This window comes from Aulonocara sp. 'chitande type north' Nkhata Bay, linkage group LG3, assembly GCF_057382095.1.
Source record: "Aulonocara sp. 'chitande type north' Nkhata Bay isolate Kocher_YH1m ecotype deep benthic linkage group LG3, A_spYH_male_GT1.1, whole genome shotgun sequence".
Lineage (NCBI taxonomy): Eukaryota > Metazoa > Chordata > Actinopteri > Cichliformes > Cichlidae > Aulonocara > Aulonocara sp. 'chitande type north' Nkhata Bay.
The window spans coordinates 19,680,403-19,695,296 of NC_141346.1; the positions used below are offsets into that span (position 1 = coordinate 19,680,403).

Genomic DNA, 14,894 nt, shown 5'->3' on the forward strand with positions numbered 1-14,894 from the left:
GTATCCCAGTTAATTTCGCAGAAGGCAGTGTTGGTCAGAGCCATAGAAAACTGAGCAATAGTCTCTGAGTTAATCATGCGTATATTTTGCACAGGACCCTCACGTTTCAGCTCCATATTGCACACATTGACATTAAACAAAACCGGGAAATGGTCCGATATCCCAGGATTATAAATGTCCGTAATGCAAATGTCCAAACCGTAGGATAGTACCAAATCAAGCGTGTGGCCTTTAATATGGGTTGGTTTACTGACCCACTGAGTAAGGTTAAAAGAGTCTATAAGAGCAAGAAAGTCCTTGACCAGTGGGTCCAACTCACAACAGACATGAATATTGAAATCACCAGTAATGAGAGTACAGTCATAATTAACCAAGAGGTTTCCTAAAAAGTCAGCGAACTCATGAATAAAATCCTTATTGACTTTTGGTGGGCGATATACCACCGCACAGAGGATCGGGGAGGAGCAGTTCAACTCAAGTAACTGCACCTCAAAGCTAGAAAATATGGCTGGGGGAAGCTGTCGCACACGGAATTTGTTTTTAAAAGCCGTGACTAGCCCTTCCCCTCTGCCCGAAGTCCTAGGAGTACTGACAAAAGTACATTCTGGTGGAAGAAATTCCGATAGGGAGACAGACTCACCAGGTCGGATCCAGGTTTCTGTCAGGAATAGAAAGTCTCGCTCGGAGGAAAGAAAAAAATCATTCAGAACGAAAGACTTGTTCGCCAGCGATCTAATGTTCAGCACAGCCATCTTGATCGTAGTCATCTCATCGCTATTTGGAGCACGCCTCAGCGGACGTAGGTTGCTGTGGTTCACGCCACCACCACGCGCCCGTATCCAGCTTCTAGTGGACGATTGGTAGTTCCGAATTAGCGAGTTGTCCGAGTTGTCGGATCCATCGATGGCGGAGTAATCTGATGGTGTGCTGGTCATGGAGAGAGGATAGGGGTTGGAGGATATCCGAAATGGCGTAGTAGTTGGTTACACCATGTAGTTTCAAATAAGTTTTGATGCGAATCCGGATGCCGCTCCGTTTTCCCCGTCGTCTGGGCCGTTTCTTGGCAGGGGGGAAAAAAGGCAGGCAATATATGCCAGTAGTCGTGTCTATGGGAGACGGAATGTCGCTTCCCAATTTCAAAAGTGGATATGCTGGTTGATGTTTCAAAGGTCGGAAATGTTTCAGAGGTCGGAGATCCAGCAGCGTTTGACGGTCATAAACAATTAATGTGGTTCCATCCAAAAAACATAAGGAAAATAAAACAGCTAACAACAAAAGGAACTCGGAGGAGCGGAGACGGCTTGCCGTACACACTGGCGCCATCTTGCACAGTCTTGTCTCCATCCCCAATATTTTGAACCATAACACTCTATATAAAGGGCATTACAGTAATCCAAGGCGTGGGTAACTGCCTCATAGTGCTGCCGTAAAAGAATTGGCTTTGTTTTAGCCAACTGTCTCGGCAAAAAGAAGTTTGATTTTATTACTGCCTGAATCTGACTGTTAAGCTTCAGTTCAGACCCCAGGTTTGACCCCCAGGTTCATGATAGTTAGTTTATTATACTGGGCCAAAAACATGTAAATACACATTGCAGGTCTCAGTGGGTCTACCAAAAATTTATGGAGTTAATTTCTGGTATAGTCACAGAGACTGACACAAAGAGGTCACTCTGCCAAGTAGGACCTGCAGTGCTGTGTTCCTAATACAAACCTACTGCTGCAAACGAGACAGTAAAATAGCATGATCCACTTTATCAAAGTCCAGCTGTCAAATCTAAAATCATGAGAACAACACAGTTGCCAGCATCAGTAGCTAAAAATATGTCGATAAGAATTTTTAAAAGGGCTAATTCGATGCCATGTAAGGATTTAAAGCCAGACTGGAAAACCTCTGAAACATTTTGATTTTGCAATTCACATATGCTGTTCTTTATTCACTATATATAAACTTACTGTCCCTAACCAGGAAGTCTTGCGTTTGGATCCTGTTTTTCCTGTTATTTCCTGTTCTTTCCCTGAACCTGGCACTTGACCTCTAACCTTGACCTTAAAGTCAATCAGATTCAAACTCTGAGACTTTAGTATATATGTTATGAATTTCAAAATCCTACTTTGCAAGGATTCCCAATTGCATTCACAAGCGTTGGTGTCCATGCTGCCTGTCTGCTTTCCTGGCAGGGTGGTGACAATACCTCATCAGCCTTTATAGCTGAGGGTAAAAACTATCAAAGTGGGCCTGGAGGCCTGTATGTGACTGTGGACTCAAATGTGAACAAGATATAGAGACGGCTGAGTTAATTTTACACAAGGTTTATTTGTAAATATAAACAAAGAATTAAATACAACGAGGGATCCGTGGTGTGGTGATCTAAAGTGGCAAACTTAACAGAGGATATAGTAGTCATATGAAAGTTATCCAGGAGGAAATGAAGGTTAAGGGAGGAACTTGGCTTACTTGGCTGGTGGAGTCTTTCGGCTTAAAGGGAGAGATCTTGTTCTTAGCATTCAGCTGACTCCTAAGGACTTGTTAATGGTAAATGGACTGATTCTTATATAGCCCTTTTCTACTCACCCAGAGTACTGAAAGTGCTTTATACAACATACCACATTCTCAAGAGCACTGTTTTCTATGCTTTTAAGTGCCTACGAACTACAATTGACACAGTCAAAGGAGCTTGCAAAGAAAAGCGTCTGGACTTCTTTAAGTTACTTGAAGACGTTTCACCTCTCATCCGAGAAGCTTCTTCAGTTCTAAGGTCAAATGGTGGAGAGTCCCAGATATAAACCTAGTGGGAGTGACCCCCCACAGAGGGACAAAAGGACCCCCTGATGATCCTCTAATCGCCTGAGACAAGGTGTGAAATTGGGTGTGGGTCCCAATCAGCCAGAGTTTCGGGACCCAGATAAACCAAGTTTAGGTGGAGTTTATTTTCATTATGCTGACTTTTTCTTACTGCGTACTAGCTAGCATGACGGAGTTTCTATACAGCTGGGTGGGTGCTATGGTACTGATGTTGAACTTTATTTTTTTTATTCATAAGGTTGGTTATTAGAGTTGCCAAACGTCCCCTAAAAAACGGAATGGTCTCGCATTCAGAGAAAATATTACGCGTTTCGTACTGAGGTGAAAAGGAACAGTTTGTCCCGGACTTCAGCTACAATGAAAAAGACACAAAGCTGGAGTTATTCTGTATCTTTGCTGCACAGCTGCCTCTTCTCTCATTCTCTCCCCTCCCTCTCCTGTTTCTACTTCAATCATGAAAAAGATCAATGATCAGCTGATCGGCTTTTCTCTCTTGTTTGTTTATCGCCCACTTTGCGCCAGAAAGAAGAAACCAGCGGAGGTCTGTTAAACAACAGCAGCACGTTTAAGCTTGATCAGCTGTTGTTAGAATTTATTTAATATTAATTTCTAGTATCAGCTGATGTTTGCTGGAGCCACAGCTGTAAAAGCTGCTGGTCATGATACGGTTTGGTTATCTGGTGAGAGGGAAACATGAAGATGAAACCAGGAGATGTCCTTACTGAATCATCAGAGCTGAACAGGTGATGGAGAAACAGGTTTACCTTTTAGGTGACATGAATGAGTTAAAGGGAAGTTATGAACTGTTTCTGAGAGACAAATAACACCACGATCGTTTTTTTCTTTACGTAGCTGACAGCTGGTAACTGTGCAGGGGCGGATCTAGCAAAGTGTTGCCAGGGGGGCCATGTAGGGCATTAACAGGAAGAGGGGGGCTCAAAGAAATACTTTTCTTTCTTATTCTCATTTAAAATATCAAGCTTTTAAAAAATAATTATCTGAATCTTACAATAAACGATTGATAGATTGATACATATATACCATCAAAACAGTGTACATCACTGTCACAACAGTGTTTGTTTGCATTCAAAGGCTTAATGATTTTTCCTATAATGGTGGGCCAGTCAAAATGACCGGGCGGATTTTTTTGTCCCAGTCCAGCCCTGTATGCAGCTCATCTGCAGTCTGGTATTACCTACATCTTCCTATTCCGAAGGCAGAATTTCTCAGTTCTGAGTACAATCGAAAGCACCACGGCTGCAGTTTTTGTGTTGGATGTAAAAAGCGCACATGAAACTGAGACATAGGTTAGAATCATGGTGGCGGTCAACTATGGTCCAGGCGTGGGATTTCTCTCGTGGAAATATGCAGATTATTTTTTCCTTCCCATTGGTAGGTGGCACACTGCACTTGTGGCAAGTAAGCAAGCTAGAAGACTGGCACTCTTGCTGGGTATCCAGTTAGCAACACAGTAACAAGAGAATTCTGAGTAAAACCAAAGTTACTTTCCCTAGTAACTAGTTAATTTGAAAGTAACGAGTAACTTGAAGTAACTGAGTTACTTTTAAAGTAACTAGTAATGTAACTAAGTTACTAATTTAAAGTAACTTACCGACACTGGTTATAGTTAACCCTTTAAAGCCGGTCGGAGTGGACACGCTCCATTTTGCGTAACTATTTTTAAATCCTCCCGGTAGCACTGCAACCATGTAACCTAGCGCAATAATTTTTTTTGCATATGAAACCAGAGGAGTTGTACTTACATCTTATGCCATCAGCTTGTCCTAGGTCACAGTTTCCTTCCACATATAGCTTTGCAAAAACTGCGTAAAAAGCACTTGCAGCAACAAAAACATAATATTCCAGAAACACGCTTTGCCGATCCGATCATCTGTTTGTAACACTAGTAAGGGATTACTATTGCAAAAACGGTAATTAGATTACCGTTACTTTCCTGTAGGAACGCTGCGTTACTGCGTTACTAAAACCGTGATTTTTTTGCGAGAATGTCTCACAACAGTGACGTAAGCGAGTGCGCCGTTAGTGACAACAGCTGTGTGCAGATCAACAATGGATCATATATTGATTGTGGGAGAGAGTATGAGCGTGCAGCGTTTAAAGCGTGGAAGTACTGACCTTACTTTGAGTTTGATTCCATAAAAAGTGACAAAAACATTAGTGTCCATCGTGCGTGGGAAGAAAACTTCTTTTTACAGCGAAAAAAACCCCTAAACTTCCGAGCAAGCACCGAGTGATTGGCTGCAGACTCCCATCTCTGCAGGACCTGTACACCTCCAGGACACTGCGGCGTGCAGCCCGGATCTCAGCTGACCCTTCTCACCCTGGACACAGTCTGTTTGACCTGCTCCCCTCAGGCAGGAGGCTCCGGTCCATTCGCACCAGAACCTCTCGCCACAAGAACAGTTTCTTCCCCTCTGCTGTTGGACACATGAACAATAACCACATGACTGTCCCCGCCACTAACACATGACCCTACGCTGTGTCACTGCATCATTTCATGTCTGGCACTGATCACCACCTGCACTCATGTATATATCTTTCTACGTAGCACTCTTAATTCTTATTCTCATGTATATATCTCATGTATATCTCATGCACATATCTTTCTTTCTACATAGCACTTTAATTCTTATTGTTTGCACTGAAGCACCGCAGCAAATTCCTAATGTTGTAAACCTCAACATCTGGCAATAAACCCATTCTGATTCTGATTCTGATTCTGAGTGCGCAACGACGTAATGGGAAATTCACAGAGACACTCGCGGATTCTTCAACTGACCGCTGCGGCACACCTGCACCAGGGTAAACCTCCGCCTACCGCAGTCCTGCTTTACAGGTGAAAATAGAGCAACAGGACCGCTGAGTCTTTGACTTTTTTTATTTTCTGCTGTGTTTTACTTGCATCTATTTGAAAGAGTGAGTGTAAACACAAAAAATATTTTATTTTATGTGCTGGAATGTGCAGAAAATAGGTTTAAATGTTAAACTAATTTATTCAAGTCAGAGAATGTTGCATATAATTAAATTTTTGCTTGATGCATAAAGTTAAAAGATTAAAACTAATAAAACAAGTTAAAAAATAGACTTTTCCATTTGATTACATTTTATATGATGGATTATGTAGAAAAAGTAGAACTGGGCTGAAAGATCTATCGCTTTATAACCTCTTCAGGTTGTAAATTATGTTTTTAAAAAGTAACTAAGTAACTAAGTAATTAATTACTTTTGAAAATAAGTAATCAGTAAAGTAACGGGATTACTTTTTTGGGGAAGTAATCAGTAATTAGTTACTGATTACTTTTTTCAAGTAACTTGACCAACACTGGTTGACACTGACAAAAAGAAAGGAGATGTTAAGGGTTTCATAGGGAATGACCGAGATGAACAAGAAACGAAATGAATGCATCGGAGGGAATGCTTAGGTTGATCAATTTACAGACAAAGTGAAAGAGGCAAGGCAACAAAGGCAAACAATTGCATTTTTAAGTTATCCAAGTGACTTATATATCATGTTTAACCCGAGTAGCGAAAGACCGGGGGTCGGAAATCGATGAAGCCGGGAGTCCGCTGCTCTCGCCGGCTGGAGTGACCATTGAATCCCCCCCAGACGTCTCCGAAAATGTCGGCACACTTTTGCAAATATGCAATGTCTTGATAAACCGAGCAGATATTTGTAATTTACACAGCTACTTTCTCGCCTTAAAATATGTTAAAAGTTTATTTTGTGACCCAGAAAGATTAATAAGAGTAATTATTTATCGCCATTGTTGGAAACTGGAGTTTGGCTGGGCCGCGCTATGAATTCTGGGATATGGTGGGCCACGAAGGACACACCCGACCCATCCTTCAAATTTGGGGAGATGAAGGACGCAGTTGTCGGCCGCATTTGAAGGAGTCGACGAATTGGGACAGCCTTCGTCGCCCGGCTGTGACGTAATCGGCCTTCAAATGCGGCCTCCGGAGGATGCAGCCGACGTTTTGGGACACAGCCATAGTGTATAAAAGGCCCAAAATTCCTAGGATAATTCTGGGTTCTTATACAGGTGTGTGTAAGTTCATGTAAGTTTATATTGTAGAATGTTTAGCTGATTTTAGAGTTTAGAAATGTGTTAAAATAACGTAGAACTATTGTAGAGACACTGCCCTTAAAGTAATAAAGGCCTCACTGTGTCGTGAACTTAGGAGTAGATTGTAGGAGACCTCTCCCCCACTGAGTGGAAATTCCCCAGAGGATGTTTTAGGGTGGGGGTCTCAAGATTTGTAACTGTGGTCTGGAAGGGAGAGGGGTTTTATGACCTCTAGGGAGTTACCTACAACTACAGTGTTTTAACTGTCACGCATTCTTCTTCAGTGCAAGATTTTGAAGAGGTAACATTGACCTAGGACAGATTTTAATAAATGTTTCTCATGCACGATGTGTACCTTACGCTATTTGCCAATAGTGAAATGGTTTATTCATCCTCTTGAGTGATGCATTTTTAGTAACTGTCAGATTACTGTTCTTTTGTCTTCATTTTCTATCTGTTACACACGAAGACTGAGACCAGCCAGATTCAGAAGACTGTGAGCTGCCTAAAGCCGCAACCAAACAGCTTTCCAAACAATGATCTGGACCTGAAACATCCAGAGCCTGAAAGGGTAAATATAATCCAGTGTACCACTTAATGAACTAATAATTTAATCTATCATCATTCTTTATGGATGCTGTGTGTGTGTGTGTTTGGCAGTCACCTGGGTGAGATGTGATTTACATGGACCGTGGCTTGTAGGTCCTTTTCATTGTTTCAAAGTGCAAGTCTGGATAACATCTGAGTGTGTGTGTGTGTGTGTTAACCACCCAAATGTGACTTAGGAGGACCACACTGTTATTGGGAGACTCCGTCAAAGTTTGCTTCATGGTGACATCACTCTGGTTTTAGGAGTGGTCTTCTCGTATTTTTTGACAGTTTGACCTACAGCATGCAGAACTGACTACATGTGCTTTGTTTCTATGTTGAAATGGTTTGAAACTCAGGCTTGAACATTAAGATAGATAGTACTATACAACTTCTTAACTTGTTTTAGGCACTTTTTACTGCTGTAGTGCATGGGTTCTCTCTGGCTGTGTACTCTGGCTTCTTCCCACAGTCCAAAGATGTAGCTTATGGGCTTAGGTTAACTGGTGATTCAAAACTGCCCTTTGGTGTGAATGCAAATGCTTGTCCTTCCATGTTAGACTGGTGATCTGTCCAGGTTGTACTGCCCTATGGTAGCTGGTATAGGCCCCAAACCTGCTACCCCACAATCCTGATAAGGATAAGTGGAAGAGGATGGATGATTGCAAAGGAATCAGTTGTTAATTATTGTAGCCAGTAGTTTTTTCAGAAGAAAACATTTCTTGAGTGAAAAGCCCCCCCACCCCCCCACCGCACCCCACACACACACATGCAAAATAGAAACAGAAGCACAGGCTTGCCCAGTACAGTTGCAAGAAGAGCACTTGGTCTAATCTTTGTGCCATCTTTTCTTTGTTGCAGGATCTTGATGAAGAAATGCCTCAGCAAGGCTCAGAAGCCATGCATTCTTCTTCAGTGCAAGATTTTGAAGAGGTAACATTGACCTAGGACAGATTTTAATGAATGTTTCTCATGCACGATGTGTACCTTACGCTATTTGCCGATAGTGAAATGGTTTATTCATCCTCTTGAGTGATGCATTTTTAGTAACTGTCAGATTACTGTTCTTTTGTCTTCATTTTCTATCTGTTACACACGAAGACTGAGACCAGCCAGATTCAGAAGACTGTGAGCTGCCTAAAGCCGCAACCAAACAGCTTTCCAAACAATGATCTGGACCTGAAACATCCAGAGCCTGAAAGGGTAAATATAATCCAGTGTACCACTTAATGAACTAATAATTTAATCTATCATCATTCTTTATGGATGCTGTGTGTGTGTGTGTTTGGCAGTCACCTGGGTGAGATGTGATTTACATGGACGAAGTTTATTAGTTGATATCTGCAACTGAATTGAAAACGCCTCACCTTTCCAACTGTCCAAAACAAATAAATTTGCAATATTTTGCTAACAGTGTCACAATCATCGTCTCGTGTGCACAACAATATCATCTTTGGACAAGTGCATTCAGTGTGTGGGACTGGTTTCCTCCCTCAAGTTGCTTGGCTATAAGTGCAAAGGTGAGACATTTAGTGAATAGGTACAGTATATAGTAAAAAGCATTAATGGAGTTCAACAAGTTAAGACTAGCTGAAATGAACACTGCTCCCTTTTTAATTAATGGGTGGTCACGTCTAATTAAAGAAATGTAGTATTACCTCATTGGTGCAGGACCTTGTAAAAATGGTATACTTGGGATTGTCCTCAATTCCCCATTCCATAACATAAACTGCTCAAAATAATAAAGGGAACACTTAAACAATGCGATGTTACTCCAAGTCAGTCACACTTCTGTTATATCAAACTGTTCACTTAGGAAGTAACACTGACAACCAGTTTCACATGCTGTTTTGCAAATAGAGTAGACAACAAGTGGAAATTATAGTCAATTCACCATAATAAAGGACTGGTTCTGCAAGTGGTGACCACAGACCACTTCTCAGCACTTATTCTTTCTGGCTGATGTTATGGTCACTTTTGAATGCTGGCGGTGATTTCATTTTAGTGGTAGCATGAGACAGTCTACAACCCACACAAGTGGCTCAGGTAGTGCAGCTCATCTAGCGTAGCACATCAATGTGAGCTGTGGCAAGAAGGTTTGCTGTGTCTGTTAGTGTAGTGTCCAGAGCATGGAGGTGCTACCTGGATGTGGAGTAGGCCATAGGAGGGCAACAACCCAGCAGCAGGCCTTAAATAGTAAAACTATGTACTATAATTTCCAGTATTTGCTCTGTTTTTTGTCATATCTCGTTATTAACCCTTTAAGACCTACCATAGAACCAAGTCCGCCAGAGCTTATATTATATTTTTACATGCTGTGGAGCCATTTTTGGGAGCATTTCAAGTTGCTATACATCAATACAACCATTATAGCCCAAACTTTAATAATATGTCTGCATTAGGTGCATAGTAATTACATAAATTGCAAAAAAGTGCAATAAACTACAAAAAAATTGAAAATCGTTTTTGTTTTTTTAACATATATTTCTAGTTAGAGAAATTTAAGAGGCTTATCCCTCAAAACTGTAAATACAAAAAAGTTGCACAAACTAGTTTCCCACCACAGGAAATTTATTTTAAGTGTCTTCATAGTTTTATTTTTGAAATACACCAATTTTTATATACTGCAGGAAAAACGAAAATAAATATTATACTGCAAATTTGCAAAATAACAGCATATGCATCAAAATAAACTATTTCCAGCAGTGCAATATGAGTCCTAAGGATCCCAGAAACGACACAGAAAGTCATGAAGTCAAACATAACTTTTAAAAACACAAGTATAAGCTCATGAGGCCACGATGGTAAAAAAAACTACATTTCCGCAAAATGACGTCACTTCCGGTTTCGGGCAGGTCATGCGGTCATGTGATAGTTCGCGCTGATGGACGTAGGAAGTGTTACAAACAGCTAATCGGATCGGCGAAGCGTGTTTCTGGAATATCATGTTTTTGTTGCTGCAAGTGATTTTTATGCAGTTTTTGCAAAGCTATATGTGGAAGGAAACTGTGACCTAGGACAAGCTGATGGCATAAGATGTAAGTACAACTCCTCCAGTTTCATATGCAAAAAAAAATGATTGCGCTAGCTTACGTGGTTGCAGAGCTACCGGGATTTAAAAATAGTTACGCAAAACAGAGCGTGCCCGCTCCGATCGGCTGTAAAGGGTTAATGTGAGGTTTTTTTGGGGGGTTGTGTTTGTGTTTGTTTTTTGTGGTTTTTCCCCCCCACAATTTCTCAGATGAAATTGCATTAAGTGATGCTGAAACAAAGGACAGTGAGAGTGAATCAGATGATGATGACACAGCACTCACAATGTCGGCGTGTGGCACCAGTGAGCCTGTACATGCAGTAGCTGATTCCACAAACACAGCGCAGCTCCAAGACACTGTAGATTGTGGTAAGTTACCACTAGCTTTGTTTCTGTGGATAAAATGTTTGTTACAAATATTAAAACTTAATCAAATTGTGTAATCAGCAGATGAAGGACCACTCACAATGCCTGCAGCAAGTGAGACTGCTGCTCCCTCTGAAGGTAAGGGGTGCAGTTGGTTCTCTAAGCTTATTATTGTTTCATCACTTTGCAACATATGGCAAACTGCAGAGTGGTGGCAAAAAGTCACTTGGATGAGTGACAAAATGTTTCTCCCACTGAAAACGCTACGTCCAGATTAACAGAATCAACGTTTTGGGATTTACTTACCTGGATGATTGAGCATGCATCAAGAGACTTTTATTCAACTTTTTATTCAGTCTTTTATTCACAGCGGAACACTAAATGTTGTCTCATTTTAGAAATTTGATAAATTTTCAAAGAGAATTTTAGCTCGTTTTGATATTGATGGTAGCAACACATTTCAGAAGTTAGTACAGGGTAGCATCCATTCTTTTAGCAAGCAAATGTTTTTTGTTTTTTTTTTTGTTTGGGTTTTTGTTTGTTTTAACTACTACTACTTTATATATCTTCCAGAGAAAAATGCTGCTCAATCCCACAATTCCCGAAGAGCTCCCAAAAACATGTGGTCCAAGGCTGAGGTTGCTGCAGTGATGAGGCATTTTAAAGACCACATAAACGAAGGGAAACTAGCCACCAAAAATGAATGCAGTCATTGCAAATTGGTAGAAGATCCGGTGTTGGCAGGAAGAACAGTTCAAAACATAAGAGATTTTGTAAGAAACAGAGGATTAACTGCAAAAAGGCAGAAAAAAATGAACTAAAAAAACTGTTTAGCCAGATGTGGTTTTACATCTTGGTCAGATTGCCAATTGTTGTTAACACTGATGTTCTGTTTAAAGAAAAAAAAAGTTCTTGTTAAATACAGAAGTAGTTTGTATTTCATAATTTTTACATTTAATTTATTTAGGGTTTTTTTGACGGGTTATATTTAAAATAAAAAATTATAAATGCATATTTTCTCCCCTTAATATTTACCTTTAAACTATTAAAATTCATTTTAAATGTTTTTAATTTTTCTGTTTTCTATATTTTTATATTTCTGTGGGAAGCGTGGGCATTTTTGTCCATAGATTTCTTTTTTTATTTATGGTTAAAATTAATGTTCAGATCCAAGAACACTAATAAAATGATGTTCCAGTAATCCTGTGTCCTGTCAGATGTGTATTCATGGTAATGATGAGCTATTTAAATATTACATCATTGTCCCTTTAAAGACCCAATATTGTTTTTTTTGGACCTCATAAAACACATTGTTGTCAAGTGGACAATGTCTCCAGAAAACACAATAGAGTCTGGTTGGTGTGTATCAGTGTATCTAGACTTCTATAGGGAGTGCATGAGGTCTGAAGTGACCCAAATTTTTTTCAGATTTTTTCGAACACTTTAACCTCGCTCCCTTGGCTCTAAGTCCTTTGAAAAGGGTAGTCCACTTAAACCACCACCGGGCGGATTGACATAGGATAGTCCCTCCATACCACATAGACCCGTATGTGTGTGTGTGTGTGTGCGCGCGTGTGCATGTGTAAGCCTTCAAATTGGGACAGCTGCGTCGCTGGGACGTAATCTGCCTTAAAATGCAGCCTTTAAGCCTGCAGACCCTGAATTGGGATACAGCCAATGTCTGTGAATGTTGCTGTTCACCCTGCTTTGAGTTCTCAATTATGTGAACTCTAATTTAGACTTGCTGTGATCCAGTTTGACTCCCAACCAGACTGTGATGTGATTCAGACAGCAGTGTTGTTCATTTATGTTAAGCTTGGGTTTTTCCTAGCCACAGGATAACAGTTATGTTCTAGTAAAAGGTTATGGTCTGGATTAAGATATCAGGAGAATTAATGACTGCTTCCTCAAATGAAATGAACATCTCCTCAACTCCGTTGCATGCCATACAACTTGTGGTAAGCTAAGGAAGGAGAAAGGGTCATTTTGTCCAGCAATGTCAGTATTAAAGCATGAGAGCCAATTTAACAAAGAATACATTTGGTTTTATTGTACATTTTTCTAATTAATGTCAAACATCATGTTTACACTCAAACCAACTGTATATTAATGCATCTTTCAATACAGTGTGATTTCCTGACTCTGTGCTACAAATTAATAATTATCTTTAACTACTTTAACATTTAAGTGGTTCTTGAATGGAGCCATTTGTAACCCAGTTCTAACATACTAAACAAAGTCTTCTAAAAGCATTTGTTACGCTTAATGTTTTGAAAATAATCAAATCTGAAGATCAGTCTACTTTATCATTCACAGTTTAGTTGGCCACTCATACACAAAAAACAGAAATTATTTCTAGAAGGAGAAATGAATACAGTCAAAGGATTATGAACTTGCACAGAAAATCTAAATAAACAAACGCAAAATAGAAGCAGTTGATAGAGACACTGCGCTGACTTAAGTTTAGTTCAAAAGTGATGCTGTTTTGTGATGTCATCAACATTCTTGTCCAATACCTGCTTAGCCTGAAAGGATGGAGTAATCACCATGGAGAAAAGCAGGTCACTTCCTGGAGTTTGATTGATTGATTGTTAATTGATTTTGATCATCTAAACAATATACAAGTGCATTTAGCAAAGAAAAGAAGAACTTATAGATTTATGTAAATGGTTTTAAAATAGCCTCAATTACCCTTTTAAACACTCTCATATCAATATCATTACAATCCAAAGATTTGTTTTTTACATTTTTCGACAATTTCAAAAACTTCATTTTCATCAACGGCTATGAGAAACATTGAATAAGGATTTTAGTCAATCAGTGTATCCAGTTTTTCCTCTTCTTTCCCAGGATCAGTTCTTGCTAAATTTGGCCCATCAGTTACAAAGAAGTCATTGAGGCTGTTTGTCGCAACATCCATATTATATACTTCATGGTCATTAACAATGAAATACTTGGGATAGTTGTTTAGTCTAGCCCCACGTTTTATAACACTGTTCAGTATTTCCCACAATCTTTTAATATTATTTCTATTATTATATAATTGCTTTTTATAGTATTACTTTTTACTATATCTTATTATATTTATTAACTTAGTTTTATACCTTTTATATCTAATTTCAGCATCTTCAGTTGTCTTTCTTAAGACATATCTGTATAGAGCATTTTTTTACATGCATTTTGTAGACCTTTTGTTACCCATGGACAGGCCATATAATTATGTTTCCTACTACGTTGCTTCATTGGACAGTTTGTATTATACAACAATGTAAATATTCTAAAGAATCCATCATACACACTATTGACGTTTTGTTTCTGATATATTTAACTCTTTTGAAGTTCTCTTTCATTAAATCTTTTTTAAAATGCATTTATTCTTTCCTCTGCTCTTATTTGTCTGTACTCTGTTTTTTACTGTCCACTTGTAATTAATCTTGTAATTCATATTGTATACTGTAAAAATTGAAAGATGGTCACTGATGTAAGTCCACTTACAGTCTTATTTTCAATGTCATTTGTAAAAATCTTGTCTATGAGAGTTGCACAATGTGATGTGATCCTGGTAGGGCTAGTAATTTTAGGGAATATGTTCATGCAGTACATTGTGTTAAAAAATTCCTCAGTGATTTTATGTTTGCTTAGGTTTAGCAAATCCATATTGAGATCTCCACAGTTTCAAGTTTTTTGTGTGTTTTTCTTTTCTTTGGAGATGGTAGGAAACAAAATATTAACTTATTTTTTCCAAATATTAACAAATTGATACATTTAGAGACAGATACCAATCATGAGATTATTCATTACTGATTAAAACTTACCTGTGACAATATAAATTCACCATAAGGAGGGTGGAGATGCAGTAAGGACAGAACACCATCAGATAACGCATCAGTGTGAAGTCAAAATAAGTGCTTGAGACAGGGGGTGAAGCTCCGGAACTGGGTGGAGTGGAGGTGGTTGGTGGAGGTGTGGTTGTAGGTTTACCTGCAGAGAGAATCCCACCTGTTCAGGTGAGTATGTG

At 39.4% G+C, this 14,894-nt stretch overlaps 2 protein-coding genes across 2 annotated transcripts in view; one reads left to right on the forward strand and one right to left on the reverse strand.

Moving 5' to 3' along the window:
• Positions 1 to 4,119: 4,119 nt before the first annotated feature.
• LOC147334392 (uncharacterized) lies at positions 4,120 to 12,077 on the forward strand. Its single transcript, XM_086285918.1, has 9 exons — positions 4,120 to 4,146; positions 7,127 to 7,192; positions 7,361 to 7,462; positions 8,341 to 8,412; positions 8,581 to 8,682; positions 8,894 to 8,999; positions 10,721 to 10,879; positions 10,958 to 11,014; positions 11,450 to 12,077. Exons 1-9 carry the CDS (start codon positions 4,120 to 4,122, stop codon positions 11,695 to 11,697), a joined length of 939 nt encoding a protein of 312 aa, XP_086142044.1. The 3' UTR covers positions 11,698 to 12,077.
• Positions 12,078 to 13,653: 1,576 nt separating this feature from the next.
• Positions 13,654 to 14,894, reverse strand: part of LOC147334393 (Fc receptor-like protein 4) — a 36,908-nt gene continuing 35,667 nt past the window's right edge. Inside the window, exons 5-6 of the mRNA XM_086285919.1 lie at positions 14,692 to 14,857; positions 13,654 to 13,660 (exon numbers count right to left, since the gene is read on the reverse strand). Of these exons, the coding sequence (XP_086142045.1) occupies positions 13,654 to 13,660; positions 14,692 to 14,857 (173 nt within the window). The remainder of the gene's footprint in view (positions 13,661 to 14,691; positions 14,858 to 14,894) is intronic.

Bases quoted from the DNA above. Each gene is read 5' to 3' on its own strand.
- LOC147334392 (XM_086285918.1), top strand. From the start codon at position 4,120: ATGGTGGCGGTCAACTATGGTCCAGGC. The intron at 7,463-8,340 runs GTAAATATAATC...TCTTTGTTGCAG, and splicing joins AACATCCAGAGCCTGAAAGG to GATCTTGATGAAGAAATGCC. The intron at 10,880-10,957 runs GTAAGTTACCAC...TTGTGTAATCAG, and splicing joins CCAAGACACTGTAGATTGTG to CAGATGAAGGACCACTCACA.